The 24,849-nt window shown below is 47.3% G+C and overlaps 1 protein-coding gene across 2 annotated transcripts in view; it reads right to left on the bottom strand.

Annotated features, from left to right (window-relative positions):
- Positions 1-519: 519 nt before the first annotated feature.
- Positions 520-24,849, bottom strand: part of POLR3E (RNA polymerase III subunit E) — a 47,181-nt gene continuing 22,851 nt past the window's right edge. Inside the window, exons 7-21 of one of the 2 annotated variants that reach the window (XM_049904363.1) lie at positions 22,378-22,485; positions 21,936-21,985; positions 19,924-20,043; positions 18,714-18,799; positions 18,251-18,295; positions 18,081-18,172; positions 17,152-17,272; positions 14,138-14,219; positions 13,155-13,214; positions 12,883-13,040; positions 12,299-12,360; positions 11,224-11,753; positions 8,899-8,976; positions 5,426-5,551; positions 520-2,486 (exon numbers count right to left, since the gene is read on the bottom strand). In XM_049904363.1, coding sequence (XP_049760320.1) covers positions 2,430-2,486; positions 5,426-5,551; positions 8,899-8,976; positions 11,224-11,753; positions 12,299-12,360; positions 12,883-13,040; positions 13,155-13,214; positions 14,138-14,219; positions 17,152-17,272; positions 18,081-18,172; positions 18,251-18,295; positions 18,714-18,799; positions 19,924-20,043; positions 21,936-21,985; positions 22,378-22,485 — 1,775 coding nt within the window. In that variant the 3' untranslated portion in view covers positions 520-2,429. Of the gene's footprint in view, positions 2,487-5,425; positions 5,552-8,882; positions 10,395-11,223; positions 11,754-12,298; positions 12,361-12,882; positions 13,041-13,154; positions 13,215-14,137; positions 14,220-17,151; positions 17,273-18,080; positions 18,173-18,250; positions 18,296-18,713; positions 18,800-19,923; positions 20,044-21,935; positions 21,986-22,377; positions 22,486-24,849 lie in introns of those variants that run through there. The other variant, XM_049904364.1, reaches the window with a different exon arrangement.

Here is a 24,849-nt window from a genome sequence, read left to right as displayed (position 1 = left end):
CCAAAAATTCTTTGTTGACAGTTTATTTCTTCCCTTCAGGACTTTAGATATGTCATCCCATTGCCTTCTGGCACCCACTGAGGATTATCTTGCATGTGAAGAGCTGCTTTTCTCCTACTGCTTTCAAAAGTCTCTGGGTTTTGACAATTTGACTATAATGTCTCGGTGTGAATCTCTTTTGAATTTATCCTCACTGGTGTGCCAATTATCATAATTCATATTTTCTTTACAAATCACCTAATTCCTCTGCAACTTCTCCTATCTCGTTGAGTCTATTCAGGCTTGCGTCTTTTTCCTTAACTGATCAGCTACTGCTATATCTTATTCTGATTTTACTTTATTTCAATTTTTACCTTGTTAATTTTTGCTGTTCTTTAACAATTATCTCCTCCTATATTCCTTAAGTTTATTTTTCTAGCTATTTGAATTCAATGTTTAATTCTTTTTTGTTTATTAATGTTTATAAATGTTTAAGTCTATGACTTCCCCATATACCCCGTAAGTTCTGCTGCACATTAGTGCTAACATTCTCCAATACCATACCACCACAAAGGATTTCCCCTTTCAAAGGAAGAACATTAGTATGCAATAACTGAGACGTACGCCAGGTCAATTTGGGTAATTTTTAACTCTTTTTAGGCTCATGTATATTAACAATTAGAACCAAGAGCACAATATACAATCACCCTGTTAAACTGTCACTAAATACTTACTTTGCAAAGTACATCCCTGATCAATGTTTTATTGATTGATGGCTAAAGTAATAGATGTTTTTCTTTCGGGCTGGGGACAGGGTTGACCATCACCTAAAGTGTCAGACAGCAGTGGTTGTATTGCACAAAAGAGATTATAACAAAAGTCTTATATAGGCAGTCCCCAGATCATGAACAAGCGCTGTTCCTAAGTCTGTCTTTAAGCTGAATTTGTACATAAGTCGGGAACAGTTAGGTATGGTTCATATCTAACATCAGTTAGTCAAGTTTGTCTTAGTATACAGAGTACCTTTCACTGCATAAAAAACGTTAAAGAAACACTTTCAGATACATTAAAACATTGTAACATAACACAGTAATAGTAATGTTTTGTTGTGCATAGCAAAGTAGTGCCCATTTGTTATTACGAACCATTGTATGTACCCTGAATTTTTAATAGGCTTTACAGGGGTTGGATCATAACTACAGGTTAAGCCAGAACCTGGGGACTGCCTATATTACAAAATGCACATCTCACCCGGCCGAGCTTACTGTTACTGTATCTTCTCATAATCCTTTAGGGCTGCGCTATCTAATAGAGGTAACCACTAGCTACACATGGCAACTGAGCACTTAAATTGTGGCTAGTCGAAATTGAATGTTATAAGTATAAAATATAAACCAGATTTTGAAGGCTTGGTACCAAGGAAAAAAAAAAAAAAATCAAGTTTCTGATTACATGTTCAAATGATGTTCTGGATATACTGTGTTAAATAAAATACAGTAAAATTTATCCTGTTTATATATATATATTTTTTTAATGTGGCTACTAAAAAATTTACAAATTACATATGTGACCTGCATAATATTTTTATTGGACAGCACTGCTCCAAGGAGTTCTCCAGCTCTTTATTAGCGCCCTTCCCTCTAAAGAACATTTACTGCTTTAAGACCATAGACAAATAACATCTGAAGACCATTTGAAGACAGCAGCACCATGGTGCCAGTTTAGTGTTAGCATTTATTTTAAAAATACACAAAATATAAATTTTTACATCAAGGTGTGATAACCTCGCTTATACATTGTTCCATACTTACCTCGTTTTGTTTGCAACCTTATGCAAACATCAAGAATAAATGAATTTGATTCTAATGTAAACAGTTGAGACTGCTATGTAACGTAGGTTGTTTTAAAAGGTAAAGTGTTCGCAGAAACCCAACAGTAAAACAATTTAATTTGGTTTGTTTAATGAAATTGGCAGAAGTCTTAGCAGATAGATAATCCAAGACTAAATATTGGCTTCTAGGCATTTTAAATATTAAAAACCTTGAGATTTTCTTCATCTTGTAAACATAACTTAGACCTCAATGGCATTAAGTTTAAAAGGTAAAATATTAAACCATGATTTTCATCATCCTGCCCGTTTCAATATACACTCTCTTTATTATGAGAATGAAACCAAATAATAAGCAAAATACATCAGGAATTTCAAACTGTACTGCAAAGAGGGTCCCAGATGGTCTCTTCTGGGAGCAATCTAACTTAAGCTGACCCTGCAACCCGTTAAGAATGATCACCTCTGTCCACTGGACAATGCAATGCCCCAGGCCATGCGATGGTCAGCTCTTCTCGTTCGGTGTTTCCTGAAGCAAGTCGAGACTCCACTTCTACCTCTGCTGGCTCTGCTGTCCTTCCTTAGGCTTGGATTCATTGGGGTTAGTGGTTTACTACTATTGTCAAGACTGTACTGTCCCTTTAAGGTACCACATGCCACCATAGCTTACACAGCAGTCCTACAAAGACAGAGAAACATATTAAGGGCATATTTTAGCAGGAAATGTAGTTACTACATTCTATCCAGAGTATCAAAACTTGAATTATGATTAATGGATAGAATACAAAAGGGAATCAAAATCTGCCTAAGCATGATGTTGTGGTATCTGGTCACTTCAGTTTTTGGGGCCGGGGATACTTTAAGAGTCAGGAACGATAAATGAATGTGCTTTGTAAACATAAAATACAAAAAGTGTTAAGCTAACCAGAACAAAGTGCAGTCAAAAGTATGTGAAAAATATTGAACTGGCAAATGCTATGTATCACCTTGGATATTTAAAATAAATAGGTCAAAATTTAAGGATATTCATCAAAAACTTTATTCCAACGTTTCTGAAAATATGGTATTTGTATCAGTCAGTTCAAAAAGCATTATAAGTAGTACACTTATTATGTACTTTTCATATATCAGACAAGTATTATTCCTTTTTTAAACTAAATTTAATTCTACTGAAAGTAAGTAGTACAAAGAACAGAAACATAGACCAATGGAACAGAATTGAGAATCTAGACATAAATTCATCCACCTATGAGCAGCTGATATTTGACAAAGGCCCAAAGTCTGCTAAATGGGGAAAAGACAGTCTCTTTAACAAATGGTGCTGGCATAACTGGATATTCATCTGCAAAAAAATGAAATAAGACCCATACCTCACACCATACATAAAACTAACTCAAAATGGATCAAAGGCCTAAATATAACCCGAAAATAATCAAGATCATGGAAGAAAAATAGGAACAACACTTGGAGCCCTGATACATGGCATAAATAGAATATAAACTATAACGAACAATGCACAAACACCAGCAGAGAAACTAACTGGGAGTTTCTAAAAATCAAACACTTATGCTCATCAAAAGACTCCACCAAAAGAGTACAAAGACAACCTACAGAGTGGGAAAAATTTGGGGGTATGACATATCCGATCAGGGTCTAATTTCTACAAGATACTGCAAAACCTCAACAACAAAAAGACAACCCAATTAAAAAATGGGCAAAGGATATGAAGAGGTACTTCATTAAAGAAGGAAATGCTCACATCATTAGCCATTAGAGAAATGCAAATCAAAACTACAATGAGATGCCATCTCACCCCAACAAGGCTAGCACTAATCCAAAAAACACAAAATAATAAATGTTGGAGAGGTTGTGGGGAGACTGGAACACTTATACACTGCTGGTGGGAATGTCAAATGGTACAACCACTTTGGAAATCGATTTGACACTCCCTTAAAAAGCTAGAAATAGAAATACCATACAATCCAGCAATCCCACTCCTTGGAATATATCGTAGAGAAATAAAAGCCATTACACAAATAGATATATGCATACACATGTTCACTGCAGCATTGTTCACAGCAGCAAAAAGATGGAAACAACCTAGGTGCCTATCAACAGACGAATGGATAAACAAATTATGGCATATTCACACAATGGAATACTATGCAATGATAAAGAATGTCGATGAATCTGTGAAACACCTCATAACATGAATGAATCTGGAAGGCATTAGGCTGAGTGAAATTAGTCAGTTGCAAGAGGACAAATATTGTATGAGACCACTATCATAAGAACTCAAGAAAAGGTTTAAACACAGAAGAAAACATTCTTTGATAGTTACGAGGGCGGAGAGGAAGGGAGAGGGGAATTCATTAATTACACAGTAGACAAGAATTATCTTAGGTGAGGGGAAGGACAACACACAATACAGGGGAAGTCAACACAACTGGACTAAACCAAAAGCTAAGAAGTTTCCTGAACACAACCACTTTGCGGGACAGAGTAGCAGGGGCGGGGGTCTGGGGACCATGGTTTTGGGGGACATCTAGGTCAACTGGCATAACAAAGCTGATTAAGAAAATGTTCTGCAACCCACTTTGGTGAGTGGCGTCTGGGGTCTTAAATGCTAGCGAGCAACCATCTAAGATGCATCAATTGATCCCAGCCCACCTGGAGCAAAGGAGAAAGAAGAATACCAAAGACACAAGGAAAATATTAGCCCAAGAGACAAAAGGGCCACATAAACCAGAGACTCCATCAGCCTGAGACCAGAAAAACTAGATGGTGCCTGGCTACCACCAATGATCGCCCTGACAGGGAACACAACAAAGAGTCCCTGACGGAGCAGGAGAAAAGTGGGGCGCAGAATTCAAATTCTAGTAAAAAGATCAGATGTAACGGTCTGACTGGGACTACAGGAACCCCAGAAGACATGGCCCCCAGACTCTCTGTCAACTCTGAACTAAAACCATTCCCGAAGCCAACTCTTCAGACAAAGATTAGACTGGACTATAAGACATAAAATGATACTTGTAAAGAGAGTGCTTCTTAGCTCAAGTAGATACATGAAACTAAATGGGGAGCTCCTGTCCGGAGGTGGGATGAGAAAGCAGAAAGGGACAGGAGCTGGTTGAATGGACACAGGAAATCCAGGGTGGAAAGGGGGAGTGTGCTGTCACATTATAGGGACAGCAACTAGGGTCACATAACAATGGGTGTATAAATTTTCATATGAGAAACTAACTTGAGCTGTAAACTTTCACCTAAAGCACAATAAAAAAAATAAAAAAAAAGAAGAACTTAAGCAGTACAAGTGTGGCTCTGGCAAAAATCATGAATGTGGTACAAAATTCAAGGGGGAGTGGAGTCAGGATTCTAATGTAAGCCCTGTCAATTCTTTAAAGGATGAGGATGATGGCCCACCAGACTATACTGTTTGAAGATGGGGGTCTACATCTTGCACATGCCCACCACACCAATGCCAAGGAGTGTCAGTTGATGAAGACACGATTGGCTGCAGGAAGACACCTGACCAGGGGCCTTTCAATACACTTGTTCTTAATGGTCAGAGCAGAAGCCCAGAGCCTTTGGATATTATTATGCACAAAACAGATGTACCTTTAGCACTTTATCCACTTCCTGTTTACTCAGATCTTCTCCACATTCTTGAGTCAATCGAGACTGGATCATGTTCCGGCGCACTCGGTAATTTTTGGAAAAAATTTCAAGCAAAACCTGTCGATGCTTTAGTAGCAAAAACATGTTATTATTGGGAATAGCCACCTCAAAGAGAAACACCCCCAAATAAGAAACCCAAAGCTTGGGCCTAACCCCACAATGCAGTCTATGATAAAAGTCCTTGCCTAAGACTTCTGGTTAAAGATGAACAAGTTTGGCCATCTCTCTCCAAACGCAAATAAAATGACGTATAGGAATAAAAGCATATGCCCACGAGAGAAGAACACGTGAAAGGATATCAGAGGATGAGCAGCTAAGACATTTTTGCATGACAAAAAGCAGGTGTGAAGAACTGATTTAGTAGGCAGGGGAAGACACAATACATGGTATACGTATTTTTTACAACAGTAAAAATAAAGGGGAAGGGATGAGAAGTGAGCAAGTGTCACAACTGGCTTAAAGTTGTGATATACAAACATGACATGGCATCCAAGAAACAGTATGCTATGAAAAGCATTACTCCCCCAAATAAAAATTCAGTAGGAAGGATGAAAGATAGTTGCAATCTCCCCAAAGGCAGAAAAGGCATTCAATGAGAGAAAACATTAATATGGCAATATCTGACATAAAGATTCCAAAAGAACAAGGAAAAAAGGATACATTATCAAATCTATAACAGAATTCTTTAAGGAAGACGACCTAACTGACCAGTAAAATAATGACCAACACCAGGGCACATCTGAAATTGCACTAATGTACAGAATAAGGGGGGAAAAAACCTTAGTTTGTAGTAAAGAAAAGGCTGTAAGTCAAATTTAAAATACCAAGAAACAAACTGTCATCGAATTTCAACAACTCCGAAAGAGTGGATCCAACAGAGAAATTATCCTAAAGTCAGAGGGAACATAATTTGCCCCCTAAAACTCTAGTTCCAAATAATAACACCTGAGGAAAAAAAGAAAGCCATTTTAAGACATGAAAGAATCCAGACAACGCCTCCACCCCCTGACAAGATAAAGCGAAGCAGGGAGGAAGATACAAGACTCAGCAAGCCAGCAACAGGCACAGAGAAGAGCCAGTTCACACTGGAGAAGCAGGAGGCAGAGGGAGAGGCTTCCAGGGCCTCAGCCTCTAGAAAGATGTCACTGGCAGTATGTACGTGTATTCAGAAAATTAGGCAAGTGAAAACTGGTAGTATAAAAAAGAAATGTGATCACAGTACATACTATTAATATCTGGGTCTGTAATGAACAGATTTCTAGTCATGTATACTATAAACGGTGGTAACTGGTTTAACTAAAAATATTGACAACATATCCCATACCCCCCTCTACATTCTCCCAACATAAAACAACAAACCAAACCCATTGCCGTCAAGTCAATTCCAACTCATAGTGACCCCGCAGGACAGGGCAGAAGTGCCCCATCGGGTTTCCAAGGCTGTTGAAGCAGACTGCAACATCTTTCTCCCATGGAGTGGCTGGTGGGTTCGAACTGCCAACCTTTGGGTTAGTAGCTGAGCGCTTTACCACTCAGCCACCAGAGCTCCTTCTCCCAACACAGTTGAGAGCTATAAAATCCTCACCCCACACCACAGAAAGCCCACAGATAATGTCAAATTGATATATCAACAGTATAAATACATTTTATATTTAAAAAAAAAAAACGAAGGTAACTTTTTTAGTGGTACCTTCCTCAGGTAGTTAAAAAGAGATTGCCTCTGAGGAGCGAGAATCTGGGATCAGGCAGGACAAGAGATGAATGTTTCCCATTAAGCTTTCAGTCCTATTTGATTTTTTTTAAAAGCACATTTATCACTTTTTTTTTAATTTTCAGAGTATTTCAGGAGTGGAAACCCCAGAAGTCACCTATTTGGCCCAAAGCACACGGGAGATCAGTTCAAAGCTGCTCTGGGGTTCGACAGCACATCACAGCGTAGGGCAGGGGAAAAAATCTCCCCGCTTCTCCTCAGCCACATAGTCAGTTCCCTTCCAAGAGATAAAAGGAGACAAAGAACCCAGCATGGGCTTCTGCTTAGCCCCTTTTCTCTCACCACCTTAGGACCTGAACAACAACAGAGTGATTGGAGTTTTAGCAGTCAAATCCTAATTTTTAAAGTTTAGGCAAGTTCAGGATTTAAGGGAAACTTCTAGACCTTGAGGTCTATGACAAGCCCAGCCAGCTGCTAGTTTAATTCATATTTCTGTTGACCAGAAACCTGTGACTCATTCCTGCTAGGGTGTGCCTAGAGGCAAAATGACCCATTTCTCTAACCTAAAAAAATCAAGACCTGAAATCTGATGAGGAACCCTTTTGATTCCTGCTCCAAAAGGCCACCTGAGCAATAGGTTCACCACTGGCTCCTTAGCCAGCTGGGCATTAGAATCGTCCAGAAAGCATTTTATGGAATTAAGCATCTAGTACACTACCCCATACCTACTGAACTGCACTGAATTTCTGGAGTTAGTCCTTAGACTAAAGAGCCCTGGTGGCACTGTGGTTAAGCACTCGGCTGTTAACTGAAAGGCTGGTGGTCAGAACACCAGCGGCTTCACAGGAGAAAGGTGTGGCGGTCTGCTTCCCTAACGATGACAGCCTTGGAAGCCCTGTGGGGCATTTCTACTGTCCTCTAGGGTTGCTATGATTCAGAATCAACTCTACAGCAATGGGTTTGGGTTTTTGGTCTTGGTCCTTGGAATCTATATTAAAAAGGTGATCGTGACCCCTTTCCTCAGCTGCCGCTAGGGTGCTCAGTTCTTCCCAGGAAGGTAAAGCCACAATGGGGTAAGGCCCGCAGCACGGTGCCTGGTAGCCGCCCACACCACGGCCTCCGAGCTGTTCATCTCCTCAGCCCTCATCCTGCCCGACGGTGAGGCGACCATCTCAGAGGGTAAGACCAACGCCCTCATTAAAGCAGCTGGTGTACATGTTGAACCCTTCTGGCCTGGCTGGTGTGCAAAAGCCCTGGCCAATGTCAACATGGGCAGCATCATCTGTAATGTAGGGGCTGGTGGACCTGCCCCAGTGGGAGGCCCACCCCTCCACCGCTGCTGCCCCAGCTAAGGAGAAGACAGTGGAAGCAAAGAACCTGAGGAATCTGATGACACGGCCTTTGATCTTTCTGACTAAACCCCTTTTGTAACATGCTCAATAAAAACCTAAACTCTTAAAAAAAAAAAAAAGTGATTCTGATGTAGCCACTTCAGACCAGCATCTGGGAACCACTGATTTAGGCTTGAATGCCTCAGCCGATTTTGACAGACTCTGAGCCAGAATATTGTAAATTGGGAGGGGCTAGAAAATCTGCAATGTGTATCACTGCACTCTGGGTGGTGTCCCTCCAAAGGCCGCACTCCCCCCCCCCCCAGGTAAACCTTCCAGCTCAGGGCTGATGGCAGCAAAGGTCACCTTACCTGATCGCTCATGTCTCCAGACTCCCAGAGGGCAAACACCTTCTGCTCATCTGGGGAAGCAGCAGTCTGTGGGGGAAACTAACCAAGGCCCAGGTGTGAGTTGGTCCTTTGTCTTCACCTCATGGGTTCGCCCAGCCTGCCCTGCCCTCCTCCCCGCCCTCCCGGTCTGTACCAGCCCAATCCCGGGAAATTGGGTTCCAGTCCCAGCTCCTGTCATTCACTAGTTGTGGGACCTTGGGCAGCCATAACACCTGAGTCTGTTTCCTCATCCTTCCCATGGGGCGACCAGCCACACCCCACCATGGCTTTACAGGGCTTCAGTGAAAGAAGGGGTGTGAAAATGCCTAGCTAGGAGCCCAAAGCTGTGCTAGGAAAGCTGGGGAAGGTGGGTTGTTTTTCCCATTAGCTCAGTTCTCTGCCTTAACACTCAGTGCCCACCTACTCTAAGATGTCAACCCTCAAGTATATCCTGAGAAGTGCCTCTTCCCTCATAACTCCTTAGGGTACCCTTTCAAGCAATGACCCAAGTCATTGTAGGTCAAAGGCCCTGCCTGACTCTCAAGCAATCTATGCCACTTGGTTCAGCAGGGTCCAAAGGTGGGCCAGGAAAAAGGTGGCACCGGCTCTGGGTACCAGACGAAGGAGTACCTGGTCCAGTGGGTTCCAGGCTTGGCTCCACAACACAAGGAACAATTACAGTCACCACTACGTGGGGCTTTAGATCCACAATCTCATGGGATCATGAGAAACCTGGGAAGAAGAAAGCTGCCTATTCTCTATAAGGAAAACTAGGTTCACAAAGGTTTACTTACTGTCCACGGTCACACAGCTAAGAAATAGCAGAACCAGGAGCTAAACTCAAGTCTTTGCGAATCTCCTCCCTTTCCCTGGGCCTCATGGTTCTCATTTGTAAAATCATGAGGGGGCAATAGAGAGACTGCATCTCCTCCAGCTCGGAGACTGCCCCCATAGCAGGGTCATGGGGAGGGAGGTCAATGAGAGCTCCAGAGGGCCACGGGGTCTCCCTCAGGCTCCAGCTCTACCAAGAAGCAGTATGGCAAGAGGAGCCCCAGGGGAAACCTGAGGGCAGCCGCCTCATCTCCCCTCACCTTCTGCTACTCCAGCAGGCCAGGACAACCTTCCCTCTCTTACTTGGCAACCCTGAAGATCAGTGGACCTGTTTGTTGAGTGGGCAAGGGCAGCTCCAAATAGGAGTCCCAGGGCCTAGCAGCTTCTGTAGGAGACCTCACCAAGGAGGTTCCCTGCCAGGAGGGCCTGCCATGAGGGCCATGTCCCCTGAGACAGCCTGGCCAGCCTGAGGCCCAGAGCCTCTTGTCCTAGTTTCTGTTCTCACGTAGATAGGGACGGGCCTCGGTCTCAGGGCATAACCCACGACTGCAGGTGCTTCTGGCCTTGGCACTGGAAACGTCAGCATCCCTTGTTAAGAGAAAGCCACAGCTCCACTGCACCCATCTGCTGCCAGGTCAGGGCAGAGCCTGGAACAGAAGAGAATGACCAGAACAGCCTTCTTTAGGCTACGGCCCGGCTCTTCACCTCAACACATGCTGAGTATCACCTCAACACAATGCTAACTGAGAGGCCACAGCGTCTGTGCTGGTCACTAGCTCTAAAGACACGGAGGCCTGCCAAGACCAGGCACATGCTGGGGGTTTTGATGCAGGTGCTGGTCAAAGGTTCAGCTCATCCAAGTTGCAGCAGAAAGAGTTTGAGACTTGGACTCACTATACCAAAGCTCGCGTTCCAGCTCTATCATTTCCTGGGTACGTGACCTTTGGACAAGTTCACTTCACCTCGCCAAATCTGTTTCATCATCTGCAGGTTGCAGAGAGGAGCAAATGATACCAGAAATGAAATCATTCTGAAAAACGTCAAAGCTGACAGGAGTAGGTGAGGTGCCATCAGGAGCAGAGGGATGAGAAGCCAGGAAAGGGAGCCTGTGACTCCTGAGGCCCTGCTCTAGGCCCAGCAGCATGTACGGGCCTTGAGACACCTCATTCAGCCCTCCCAAAAACCCTACAATGCAAAAACTAACAGTCGCCACTTCCGATGAGGATACAGAGGCCCAGAGAGGCTGACATGCCCAAGGTCACACAGCTACCACATGAGAGCCAAGATTCAAACCAGGGTCGATGACCCTCTAAAGTCCTCATGTCCCCTGCAGCCTCCACATGGCGGCTTTCCCCAAAGCGGCCAGGGCCCAGGCCACCTCAGAGGTTACCAGACCTCCAGCCAGGAAAGGTGCTGTGTGCCAGGGGGCCCTGCTGAGGGGCTGCTGGTAGCCTGGCAGGCGCAGACTCTACTTACAGGCACCAGTATCTGCTTGCACCCGGCAGCCAGCACCGTGTCCTGCAGCATGCGATCAGAGATGCCACTGAACAGCGTGTGGCCCGGCGGGAGGCTGGCCAGGTGCAGGTTAAAGAGGCGCTTGAGTTCGCTCAGCGTGAGCACAAACTGTCTCTGGAAGGTGGCCTGCACGAAGGCTCTCAGTTCCCGGGCCACAGGGTTGTTGGCACTCCCTGGGGGCGGGTGCCCGTTGAAGCTGTCCCCACCCGCTGCCCGCCCAGCAGGCAGCCCATTGGCCAGCCTGCTGTTGAGGCCACCGCTGGGGGAAATGTCCATGGGCTCCTCTTCCTCCTCTGCTTCCTGCTCTTCCTCCTCCTCCTCCCCCTCCTCACTCATGGGCTCCTCCTTGATCCGCACAGCAGGCAGGACGGTGGGCGCCTGCATCTGCTCCTTCCTGCGCTGCAGCTCCCGTTCCAGCAGTGCGTGGTTCTGCTGGGCCTTGGTTTTGGCAACTTGGACCCGCTGATCTCCAGAGACCAGCCCAGCAGGCACTGTGGGGAGAGGGACAGCGCTGCTCAGAGACCCCTGCTGCCAAGGGTCTGAAGGCCAAGGCCCAAGGTCCCTCTGCCCTGGGGACCATCCCCCCATCTCCCAGGCAGGAACAACACAGGCCAGCTGGGGTGAAGCAAGTACCCATCCCTGCCTTTCACCCCACGTTATTCAGGGGGATAAGCTACCCCGATAATAAGGGAAGAACCAGAAACTGGGAAAACATAAATTCCCACATTCAAGTGAGGGTGGGATCCTGCTGAGGTCCTGCCAGCACGTCCTCCCACCCCACTGCCTCCTGCTGACCCAAGCTGGCCAGTAGGTCTCCAGACACGATCTGCAGGAGCCAAGCCCTCAGCCTCTGAGGCTGAAGCTTTGCTGCTGGAGATGCCTTCAGCTGAGGTCTGTGAGTGGCAGGGAAGCAGGCACAGAAAGGGTGGGAAAGAGTGACCCACATGTCACCATCTCCAGGCCCAAGCTCTGGCGTGCCCTTGCAGAGCCAGGGCCCAGGTTAGGGGCCTGCCCAGCCCTGAAGGCTCTCACACACCTGATTGTCCATCTGGCTTCTTTGGCATGGTTTCCTTTACAAGATTATAAACTTTTTCTAATCTAAAAAGAAAGATAAACCCATGTAATTTTAAGCCACATCTTCACCATCCTCTCCCTCAAAAAAGAAGCATTCCCTGTAAGCCCCAGGACATCCTGGTCACTGAAGACACCTGCCAGTCCCTCCTCCCAGCAGTGAGGGTCTCTCCTCACAGGGCCCACTTCCACTCAGCCCCCCAGGGGTCAGAGGGGTGACGCATCTCTCCTTTCCTTAGTCTCTCTCTTTCTAGCCTGCCTTGGGCCGCACGAGCTCAGGCTCTTGCCCCCAAATGCCCTTCTTCTCTCTCCTTCACGTCCTGCCTCTCCTCCCAGCTCCTCAGAACAGACAGGCCAACAGACTTCACCTCACATGTCAGCTCTGACTACCAGAGAACGACTGCACAAGTGTTGTGCCAGGTTGGGTGGAGGAAGGGGGAGTGAGACTCCTAGGCTCCGGACGTGCCTCCACTGCCCCAGACCCAGCCAGCCTGTCCTCCTGGTACCCGTCAGCCTAGCTGCCCCTCATCCCACCCAGCCTGCTCTTACTTGGCCTGGATGCCGGTCCACAGCATGTGCTGCCGCTGGACCACATCCGGGTGCTTCTTGATGAACTCCCCGTCGTAAGGCAGGATGAACTCCCAGCCTTTGTTGATCCTCACCACGGCCATGTGCTCCAGAAAGTCCTTCACATCCTCTGTGCAGAGCTGCAGGGAGGGCAGGAGCCAGTCTGAGAGCACCGCCCAGCCCCACAGGCAGCACCTGGCTCACCTGGCTCCCCCAGGCCGGGCCAGCCTCACGTCAGAAGGAACACCACTTACTTTAGTTACCGTTGCCACCTCTTTCCTCACCACCCAGCGGCTCTGCGTGAACTTCCACATCTGAGAGAGAAAAGCAAGCATGTTTCTAGGGGGACAGAGATGAGACTGGCCCCAAACCCACAGGGGTGTCCTTGGGAACTGGGATAAGGGTGCAGAGCGGTAGTCAGCACCTGGGCCTGGGCATCAGGCAGACCTGGGCTGGACCTGGCCCTGCCTTACGTCCTCTGTGGGCCTATGCATCAGGCAGACCTGGGCTGGGCCTGGCCCTGACTTACGTCCTCTGTGGGCCTGGACATCAGGCAGACCTGGGCTGGGCGCTGGCTCCAGCTTACTCACTCTGGGGCAGTCACTTCACCTCAGCCTCCATTTTCTCTTGAGAAATGGAGCTCCAGATTGTCTCCTCCAGGGAATGGCCACCCACCCCACCTCACCCTCACCCCCACCTCAACCACAAAAGCTCCCCGGGGCAGGGGATGCCTTGCCTATCTTATTCACCGCTGTGTTCCCAACACCTCCCAGGACTACTGTGAGGAGCTCAGGATTCACCCACTCAGATGTCCGCAGCAACCAGGCAGGGAGGAAGCAGGAGGGAAGCAGAACGCACCAGGGGCTGGGTGAACTAAGAAGGCTGGTGTCGTTCGGGAAAGCAAGCCCAGCAGTGTCCGACTGTCGGTTACTCAAGATAAACTGGAAATCTGGTTTGTATCATGATTGTGACTTGTAAAACTCGACAACCAAGGCAACACTTTCAAATGCCACTCAAATAAAACATGTTCCTTGGCCAGACTCCTCCCACAGGCCTCCAGTCTGCAGTCTCTGAGCTAGAGGAACTCAAAGGGCCTTACGACGCCTCAGATCCAGGAACCCGAGGAAGGAGAAGGCGCAAAACCAGCGGCCACCGGCACAAGCCTGCCTCACACATGCCTGCCCTCTGCCTGAGTACCGGCTGCGCGCTGCTGGGGCCAGAGAGCCCAAGTACTTACCACAAAGTCTCGACCCCGGCAGAGTACCTCAGCAGGCACGCCACTGTGTGGGCTCGAGGAGTCTCTGGGGTACAGAATGTCACTGCCAACGAAAGTGGGGGGCAGTGGGTCAGTTCTGCCCTCAGCTCCCTCCAACTCCTCCCCTCTGGGCTCACAGTCTCAGTCTCCACTCAAGGAGCCCAGGAGTGTAAGCGTTTGGAGAGAAGACAGCACCACTCAAGGCTCAGAGAACTTCAGGGGGAAAAGATCCAGAGGCAAATAAGCAGGGTTCTGGGGCATACGAGAGTCTTCCCGACATAACCCTGACCCCCAGCTCCAGTCACAGACCCCACGGCTAAGCAATACCACATGCCACACCCAGGGGTCCCTTTATTCTTCTGCTGGAAGGCTCTCCCTGCTCCCCTCTTCAAACCTACCTGCAGCCAACTACTGGTCATCCTTCAAGGCTGAGCTCCCTGTCTACCCCTCCTCCAACCCTAACCAATGACACTGTAAATGTTTTCCGGGGGCAGAGACTTTGCCTGTGCTGTTTAACACTGTGTTCTCGACACTTGGCTGCCACACTGAGAAGGTATCGCTAGGTGTGGGGTGAATGAATGTGGTCTGTGCCCTGGATCTCTGTGTTCAATGTGCTCAACTGCCATGGTTTCTGGGGGACAGGGGCAGTGTCTGAATGACTGTACAGTGCCTGGCACAAAACAATCGAGAGGTACTGGCTGAATGACCAAGTGGAGCTTTGTTATCTTCTCACAGAACACGAAAGACCATTACCCACAAGCCTCTGGTGTGGCCAACAGACACTGAGCAGCAAGTCCCAGTGACAGACTACACTACACACCACCAGGGGCACATGCAGAGAGCCCAGACTTGGTTCACAAATCTCAAGTTGTAACCCCAGCTCTGTGGCTAGCTTGCTGCAAGACTTTGGGTGGGCTCCTTTACCTCTCTGAGCCAGTGTCCCCAGGTGTATAGTGAGATGGAGCCTGCTAGCTTTCACTCAGTCATGGGACAAATCTACATGGGGTAGTCACACGTAATGAGTGATGGGCCACCTCAAAGGTCTTCCCCAGTTAAAAACCTGTGTAACCCAAGACAACAGCTGCAAGGTACTGACAAGTATATTGGGCATTTGTTAATCAGTGAAAGGGTGCCACCAAGTGGCAATAACATAAATATACTTTACGATTTGCTTGGCCAACCAACTTTAAAATGGTGGACTTCTTACAACGAATTCCTTTTTAAAAATTTGGTACAATTCACATTCTGTAAGATTTTAAATTTGTTACAATCTATGTTCTGTGAGATTGCTCACCTTATACTACATTAAAATACACCTCAAAAGTGAGCCTTTATTAACGTACTCGACAGCAGTGGGTTTGAGTGGGTATATTATACTATTTAAAATTAATATAATTCAAATAAACATAAAACACAGTCACACTGTATTTACCCAGGGTCCTGGTGGCACAGTGGTTAAGAGCTTGGCTGCTAACCAAAAGGTCGGTAGTTCAAATCTGCCAAGCTACTCCTTGGAAACCCTGTGAGGCAGTTTTCTGTCCTATAGGGTCGCTACGAGTCAAAATCAACTCGACAGCAATGGGTTTGGTTTTTTGTTTTTGGACCATGCCAGGAATTTTACTGGGTGCCAGGAATTTTACTGGTACCAGGAAGGTAGGGAAGAAGCAAAACAGACAACCTCTCTCCCCTTGAAACTGAGTCTAGTGAAGGAATACCAGGAGAAAAGAAACTAATGAAAGACATCAAGCCACAAATTCAAGAACTATGAACCCCAATTCACGCCTAGATATATCTTAATGAAACTCTGGAAAACCAAAACAAAGAGAAAATCTTAAAAGCAATCAAAAGGAAAAAGGGTAGATTATCTTCAAAGGAATAAGAGTAAGATGGACAGTTGACTTGTCAGCAAAAACAATGTAAGTCAGAATACAGGCAGTCCCCGACTTACGACGTATTCAAGTTACAACTTAAAATGTATTCAACATGAACTGTCCTTTTTCTTGTCCTCTTATCGTTAGTGATATGTTGCAGTGTGTCACTTAGGATGTTATCATTCTCACATGTTCACTCACAGATGTTCAATTTTATGATTTACTATGCAAAACAATTCCAGGTTTATAAAGATGTTGACAATAGTAAAATGAAAATTAAAAAAAAAAAGGAATTCAGTTTATGTCAGGACTGCCTTACAATGGAGTCATCAGAACAGAACTCCATCTTAAGTTGGGGACTACCTTACAATGAGGTCATATCAATGTGCTGTAAGAAAATGATTGCCAATATAGAACTCTATTCCCAGAATGCACTTAAACATTCCTTAAGCAGAAGATTATCCCAGACAGATGCTCAAAAATGCAGAAAAGAATGATGAGCAAAATAAAAAGGTAAATATATGAATAAAGAATACTGACTAGACAATACAATGTATTGCAAGGCTTAAAACGGAGACAGAATTAAAGTACACAAATACAACAGCATGTGAGTTATGTGGAGGATAAGTATAAAATATTCTAAGGTCTTTGAATTTTCTTGGAAAGGGGCAAAAATAGCAATTAATATTAAACTGCGACAAGTCATGAACACATGCTGAAATCTGCAAGATAACTACGAGAAGAGTTAAGAGAATAACTTATGAGGTAGAGGGAAAAAATGGAGTAATAAAAAAGAATCAACTCAGTAGAAGGCAACAATAAATATGAAATACACCGTAGGCAGGACAAACAAAATAGCACTGTAGATTTTAACCCAAAACACCAGTCCAAAAAAACCAAACCCATTGCTGTCGAGTCCATTCTGACTCATAGCAACCCTACAGGACAGAGGACAATGCCCCACAGGGTTTCTAAGGAGCAGCACGTGGATTTGAACTGCGGAGGCCTTTTAGCTAGGAGCCGAGCTCTCACCTACTGCGCCACCAGGGCTCCAAACATCAATAATTACATTAAATCTCAATGGATTAAGCGCTCCCATTAAAAGAGGCTACAGATCAAACTTACCTCTTCACCACCCAGTTTCCTTGGACTAACATCGCCACCTTCTGGATGCCACGCAGAACAGCCACAGAGTCGACAGAGGGGCCTAGTAGGCTCATCAAGTTGGCAAAAGGCATGACCTTCACTGAGGCGGACACGGGAGACATTAGACAAGGCGAGAGGGGCCTGGGTCCTACCCTCTCCCAATCAAGAATCTGCATAGCTTCAAACTCACACAACACCCCAAGTGTGAATCACAGTGACGACATTGATAATACCAATGGCTGACATTGACTTGGTGCTTACTATATGCTAGGCACCATGCATCTCACTGAGTCCTTGGTTACTTTATGAGGAAGAGTCGATTATTACTCCCATTTTACAGAGGGCCAAACTGAGGCCCAGAAAGTTTCAAAACTCACCCAAGATGACACAGCTAATAAGTGGAGAGCCAGGACTGGAGCCCAGGACATCGCTTATCACTACGCTCTGCTGCCTCCCAGCCTCCCAAGCCCCCAGCCCAAGTGAGCACTGGGCAGGGCAGAAGGATGCTGGGGAGGCCTCAAGCCCTCTACAGGAAGCCAGAGGCTCCGCACCCTGGCAGCCCCAGGCACGGCAGGGAGCCCCCTTCCAAGAGACCAGTCCTTACTGTGCGGCCTGGTGAGGGCACCATGAAACAGTGCAAGTGACAACGCTTCGTCACTAAATGACCGTGGCTTGTGTTCACGTTGAGACTCTGTACTAAGCCCTTTAGGATCTTCCTGTCTCTGAATCCTGAGTCTCCTTACGGATAAACACAGTGGGGCTCAGAGGGTTAGGGACCTGCCCAAGCATACACAGCAGGGAGTGGCGAAGACAGCTGTGGGGCCCGCGCCTGTCGTAGTACGTCATCCTCCCAGAGCAGAACAGAGCTGTAAAGCTGGGTGCCCAGGAGGGCAGAGGGGGCCACCCACCGTTCTTCATCAGGATCTTGATTTGATCAGCCAGGGGCAGGGTACGCAGCTGGGCCATGGACAGGACATTGCTGGGGGCCACGGGCTTGTCTCTATTGAAAACAAAGGTGACTGGGTCAGAGCAGGCCGGGCCAGGGGAGGGAGGGGGTGTCCGGCCCACCCCTACTCACTTCTCCTCCTCCTGGCTGGGTGGCATCAGCATCATGAGGTACTCACTGTGGGGGAGAGGGCAGGGGTCAGGGGCTCCAAGAGCTCTGATCCTGCTCCACCCCTGCCCGTGAACACAGGCCTCACGCCTGTGAATACAAGCTGTATGCAGGCTGAAGCCTCCTCACAGAGCCCAGGTAAGGGCTGGAGGAGGGGAAGCAGAGGCCAAACTCACAAGATGAACAGCTCCCACAGAAAGACAGGGATCACCCTTTCCATGCCCATCCCTGGCCTTCTCCAGAGGACAAAGGATCTCCCCTCCTTTATACCCCTCCTCCATACTAGAGAAGGGAGCGTAGTCCCAAGGGAGGACTGGCCAGGAAGGAGTCCTTACACCAGAGACCTTCCTGGAGGGGTCAATGTCAGGCTTGGGAGCTGGGGCCTGGGCCCAGCACCTGTCTCCCACCCTGGTCTGGCTGATCCCACCTGGGCGACTTGACAAGCTCTGTGTTCTCAGCCCCACTGGAACCCTGGCACAGCAGGTACTGGCGCTCGTACTCAGAACGGCTATCCTGTTGGGGAAGAGGAGGGAGGAGCAGGGCTGAGCCTCAGCCTATGTCCCAGGCCCAGGCCACCCCCAAGGCCCCTCTGCCACCCAGACCACCCAGTTCTCACCCCCTGCATGGCCTTCCACATAGTCACCCCACCATCCTGCTCAAAGACCACAGCATCACATCCAGCCTCCTGAGCATGACATTCAAGGCCTCGGATGTGGCCTCAGCCAATTCCCTTTCTGGCTTTATGACCCACGCAACCCAGAACCCCAGGACTCGGTGCCCTGTCGGCAATGAGGGAACACTAACAGGGATGATAAAAGTAACACTAACATTTACTGGGCATCTATTAGGTTCCAGGCTCTGCTCCAATGGCTGTGTATATATACTAACTCATTTTGTTCTCAAAGTAATTGGATGAGATAGGTACTATTATTATTCCCATTTTACAGATAAGGAAACCAAGGCACAGAGGGGTTAGGTAACTTGCCTGAGGTCACACACTAGGAAGCAGCAGAGCTTTCTAGCAGTCTGACCCTGACTGGCAACACAAACCTCTTCCAGGAAAGTTCCAGAGAAATCAGGAGTTGCTTCTCCTCAAACAAACGTCGGGGAGCCTTCGAGAGCTAATATTCCATTGCTTTCCTCACTCAGTGTGCAATTTCAAGGATTAGATTCTGAACTCAATGCATGAGATGAAACCAAGTATATGGCAAAAATCACCCTTGGAAGGTACACTGAGCACTCTGGGGCATATGGCAGATGGCTGGCTCTCCAGTGGAGGACCAGATAAAGCGCTGGCTCACATTCAGGGCCCGCGTTGCATGAAAAATACATAACCAAACTGCAGGCCCACTCCAAGCCAAGATGCTCACGCTCAGGGGAGGGGGCCAGAAATCCCCCAGCCACGTCTCTCATCTCCCGCTCCCTCTGAGGCACACACCAAGCGGAATCGCTGGAATGGCGGGCAAATTGCCCACAGTATTTCAGTTCTCTCTGGGAGATATTACCAAGCAGCTACGGGTGAATTTGATATACGTTAAAGGTGAGATGATTCAGCCCCGTGGAACGGCTTCTGGGCACTGAGGCTCAGGACCCCATCCTGAGGCCCGTGTCGGCTGCGGGCGGGAGCCCCGGCTCACCCTGAGGCCGTAGTAATGTAGATGCACCCAGGGCTCTTCCGCGTGCTTCTTCTGCAGGAACTCGTAGGACTGCACTCGGCGCTGGCGGGCCTGCTCCGACTCCGGCCGGGAGAAGCGCACCTGGGGGCGGGAGGGGAGGGCTGATGCCCTCAGGCCTGTGACCCTTCCTAGGCTACCGCCCCAGCCTCTATCAGATCAGAGAACCCCACGTCTGGGGCCAGCCCCTCCGACTCTCTCCTCACCTCCTCCCTTAAGATTCAAGCCAGAGAGCAGGCTTCTCTTGCTCTTGCCTGCACATCATCCAATCTATTTCCCCTTCCACTGCTAACAGCAACCCCCATTTTCCTTTGGGAAACTCCCAGTTCTCCCTCAGTTTAGGGGAAGCTAAAGACTGACCCCCTCCTCCCCGCAACCACCCCCAGCCCCATCCAACGTAACATACACATTCCCAGCTACAGAAGTAGGTACATAACTCAGCCCTGGCCAATCAGAGCATCAAGTCCTCTTAGCTACAGGGGCTGGTTCAGGATTGGCCAAGCCAATGCGTTAGTTAAGCCCCAGACTTCAGTTGGAAGTAATGAGTTTCTTTCCCCCCAGAAGTCTTGAAAGCTGGAGCTGGGGACAACTCTCTCTCTCTACCACTGGGGCAGACACCTTGCCTGAAAAAGAGGCCAACTGAGGAAGACAGGACCTGGAAACTGAACGCCTGAATCCAGCCATGCCTAAAACTACCCTTTAACTTTTCAGTAACTAAACCAATACGTTCCATTTTTGGCTCAAGCCAGTTTGATCTGGGTTTCTGTCACTTACAGAGCCCTAAAGGGCCCAAGCCCTAGATCGCCTCCCCTGTGAAAGGGACCTATGTGGATGCTCTGGCCAGATTATCAAATCCTGGGATGCCAAAGCCAAAAGGGTCTTCAAAGCTTATTGGCCTGAGAGTGTCTTGTTAAATGAGGGCCAGTCAGTTCCCGGGACAAGAGCAATATCTAAGGTCATCTAGCAAGCTACTGATAACCAGGACAAGCAGCCGGGACCTGACCAAGCCCCCCACGTCGGTTATGCCAACGCTGGCCCATGTTCAATTTTGGACATTCTTCACAGCTTTAACCACACTGTGTACCACCTGGCATCAGTGTTTGTGTAGTATTTTTCTTTAAATAGATTTATTTTAACCGACATATGCTTAAGTACCAAAAACCAAACCTACTGTGGGCAAGTTGATTCTGACTCGCGGCACCCCCGTGTACTACAGAGTAGAACTGCTCCACAGGGTTTTCTTGGCTGTCATCTTTACAGAAGCAGATCACTAAGACTTTCTTCCGAAGAGCCACTGCGTAGGTTTGAACAGCCAAACTTTAGGTTCACAGTGAGCACAAGCCAACTGTGCCACCCAGGGCCCATATGCTTCAGTAGGGGAAACTATAAACTATGAATGGAAGATCAATATTCTTCTAATAATCTTTAAAATAAAGAAGAGACTATTAAAAGAAAGATGTGGCAGTCCGCTTCTGTAAAGATTACAGCCTTGGAAACCCCGCGGGGCATTTCTACTCCGTCCCATAGGGTCACTATGAGTCATTACTGACTCAACAGCAACAGGTGCGTATTGAAATAGAAACTCTCTATCCGCACACCACTGAAAAGACAGACTTCCACATTCAATTCACAGGGGGCTTGGCTCTGGTAAGTCTATGCCTGTGGGTTCAGCGAGTCCCCTGTGCTCTGGGGCTTCCTCTTCCCAAGCAATTCCAGCCAAGCCCCAGGATCCAATCTCCGACTAGGGCCGTTACCCTGCTTACTGCAGTAACAAACCAGGGTGGGCAGGAGTAGGCAATTCCCTCCAGGTGCCCGACAAGGAGGCTCTAAGAAGGATGGACATTCACTAACTGCCTCCCCCCAAAGCCCACTTCCTGCTGAGACCCTCCCTACCCCTAGCAGTCTCCAGGCAGCTGAGCTACAGAGCTGGCCCTGCTCCTCCCAGGCTGCCCCTCCCTTTTAGGGCCAGAGCTCACCGTGATCTGCTTCACATCTTCTTCTGCCTCATCCTGCGAAGAGTCTCCCGCTACAAGAGAAACAAGTCCCTAGCTTGCAGCCACTGGTGAAGCCCCAAGCTCCCCACTCTCAACCCTACTCACCAGGGGGCCTCAGCACGGGGTGTCTGTGGATGCTCGTTCTAGACATAAGGTAATCACATAAACCAGGGGTTCTCACCCAGGAGTGATTTCCCCCACTCAGGGATATTTGGCAATGTCTGGAGACATTTTGGTGGTCATACCAGGGAAGAGAATGCTATTGGTATCTAGTGAGGGGAGGCCAGGGATACCACTAAACATCCTACTATGTACAGGACCACCCCCTACCAATCAATCCCTTCACTGCTTTTTCCCACAACCAACCCGTCCTGCCAAGACGAAGACAGACAGGCAATAGCAGTGCTGGGGGTCTGGAGCTCACCCTCATTGGCTGCCTCTCTCTCACGGTGCTTGGCATCGGCTTTATCCAGGTAGGAGAAGCTGGGTCGCAGCTGCAGGATGCCATGTAAAGGAGTCAGGTGGAGCTCACCTAGCAGAGGAAGAAGGGCAACCCGATGCTAGGAACAGGGGCCAACCCACCCAACTTGGCTCAAGGGAGCTTCACCAAGGGCCCAGGACTTTCCTGAAGGCCTAGGCCAACTATCACATCACCACTCACCCCCTCTCCCGCCCATGGATCCTAGAGCCTTGGGGTCGCCAGGCCGGGGACCATTTTTGGCCCAACCTCAGTCCTGGACACAGGGCAAGTACATAACCCGGGTCAGAACATGAACCTGGGCTCTTCTGATCAAACCCACTTCCTTAATCCTTTGACAAGCTTTCAAGGCCCTCCCAACTCTGGTCCCTACTGTCCTGCAATTACACTGGGCAATGTGTCCACACCAAGCACACCTTGCTCTCTCTTCCCTCCAGGCCTTTAATCAGACTACCCCTACCCTGTACATACTCTGACTTCCTCCTTCTAGTCCTCCCACCTCTTCCTGTCAAAGACCCACCTACCCCTGTAAGAAGTCAACTAATGCAAATGTGGCTGGAGAAGGGGCCCCTGATGGAGCCAGATGAAGAGTTTCTCCGCAGCCTCTGACAAAGACTGACTTTTCCTAATGACTCAGAATGCACACACAGCTCTTCAGTGGGAGGCAATGCAAAGACAATTGATTCCAATCAAGTAAATGGAGACTTGAAAGAGAAGAAACCAGAGTGCTAAGAGCATAAGTGGGCCAGTGAAAGTTCTCTGGACTCCAGAGGGGACAGAATGCTCATGATAGGTGTATATAAATGAATGGCCCTGGTGGCAAGAGTATGGCTTCAAAGGATTATATCCTTGAGACAGAAACCCTGGTGGTGCAGTGGTTAGGATCTATGGCTGCTAACCAAGAGACCAGCAATTTGAATCCACCAGGTGCTCCTTGGAAACCCCTCTGTTCTACTCCATCCTACAGGGTCACTATGAGTCAGAATCAACTCAACGGCAGTGGGTTTGGTTTTTTTTATTTGGTTATCCTTGAGATACTGGTTCAAGACAGAAGTGCATAGTCACTTGACACTAGTTTTGATCCTATTCCATTTTGTTTCCTAAGTGTACAAATGAGCTCCATTTATTGCTTTGTCATTTCTAAGTACCTTAAATATTTAACAGCTTTACTGAAATATAATTCACATAGCATACAATTCACCCATAGAATCCTTCACTGTTGCTACTCAAGGCTTGAATTTTCTCAGCTCTTTCAGCTTGAGAAATGCCAAGCACATTCTTCCATTTTGGTCTTCTAACTCCAGGTCTTTGCAGATGTCACTGTAATACTTTGTCTTCTTGAGCTGCCCTTTGAAAGTTTTCTGTTCAGTTCTTTCACTTCATCATTTCTTCAATTCGCTTTAGCTACTCGACATCCAAGAGCAAGTTTCAGAGTCTCTTCTGACATCTAGTTTGGTCTTTTCTTCTTTCCTGACTTTTTTAATGGCCTCTTGCTTTCTTCCCATATAATGTCTTTGATGTCATTCCAAAACTCACCTGGTTTTCAGTCATTAGTGTTCAACACATCAAATCTATTCTTCAGGTGGTCTCTAAATTCAGGTGGGATATACACAAGGTAATACTTTGGCTCTCTTGGACTTGTTCTAATTTTCTTCAGCTTCAACTTGAACTTGCATACAAGTAACTGACCATCTATTCCATAGTCAGTCCGTGGCCTCATTCTGACAGATGATATTGATATTTTCCATCGTCCCTCGTCAATCTGATTCCTGTGTATTTCACCTGGCAAGGTCCATGTTGTATAGTCATCATTTATGTTGTTCGAAAAAGGTGTTTGCGATGAAGAAGTCACCGGTCTTGTAAAATTCTAACATGTGACCTCCAGCATCGTTTCTGTTACATGGTTATATTTTCCAACTACTGATACTTCTTTGTTTCCAACTTTTGAATTCCAATCACCCGTAATTATCAATGCATCCTGATTGCATGTTTGACAAATTTCAGACTCCAGAAGTTGATAAAAACCTTTAATCTCCTCATCTTTGGCATTAGTGGTTGGTATGTACATTTGAATAATAGTCATATTAACTGGTCTTTCTTGTAGATGTATGAATATTATCCTACCACTGACACCGCTGTACCTAAGGATAGTTCTTGAAATGTTCTTTTTGACGATATATGCAAAGCCATTCCTCTTCAACTTGTCATTGCTGGCATAGTAAACCATATGATTGTCTGATACAAAATGGCCAATGCCTGTCCATTTCAGCTCAATAACGCCTAGGTTATTGATCATATACATTCCACTTCATTTCTGACAATTTCCAATTTTCCTAAATTCAAATATTCCACATTACAATTATCAACGGATGTTTGCAGCTGTTTCTTTTCATTTTGAGTTGTGCCACATCAGCAAAT

This window comes from Elephas maximus, chromosome 12 (assembly GCF_024166365.1).
Source record: "Elephas maximus indicus isolate mEleMax1 chromosome 12, mEleMax1 primary haplotype, whole genome shotgun sequence".
NCBI lineage: Eukaryota > Metazoa > Chordata > Mammalia > Proboscidea > Elephantidae > Elephas > Elephas maximus.
The sequence above is the reverse complement of the archived record's forward strand: the minus strand, read 5'-3'. Positions and strand labels throughout refer to the sequence as shown.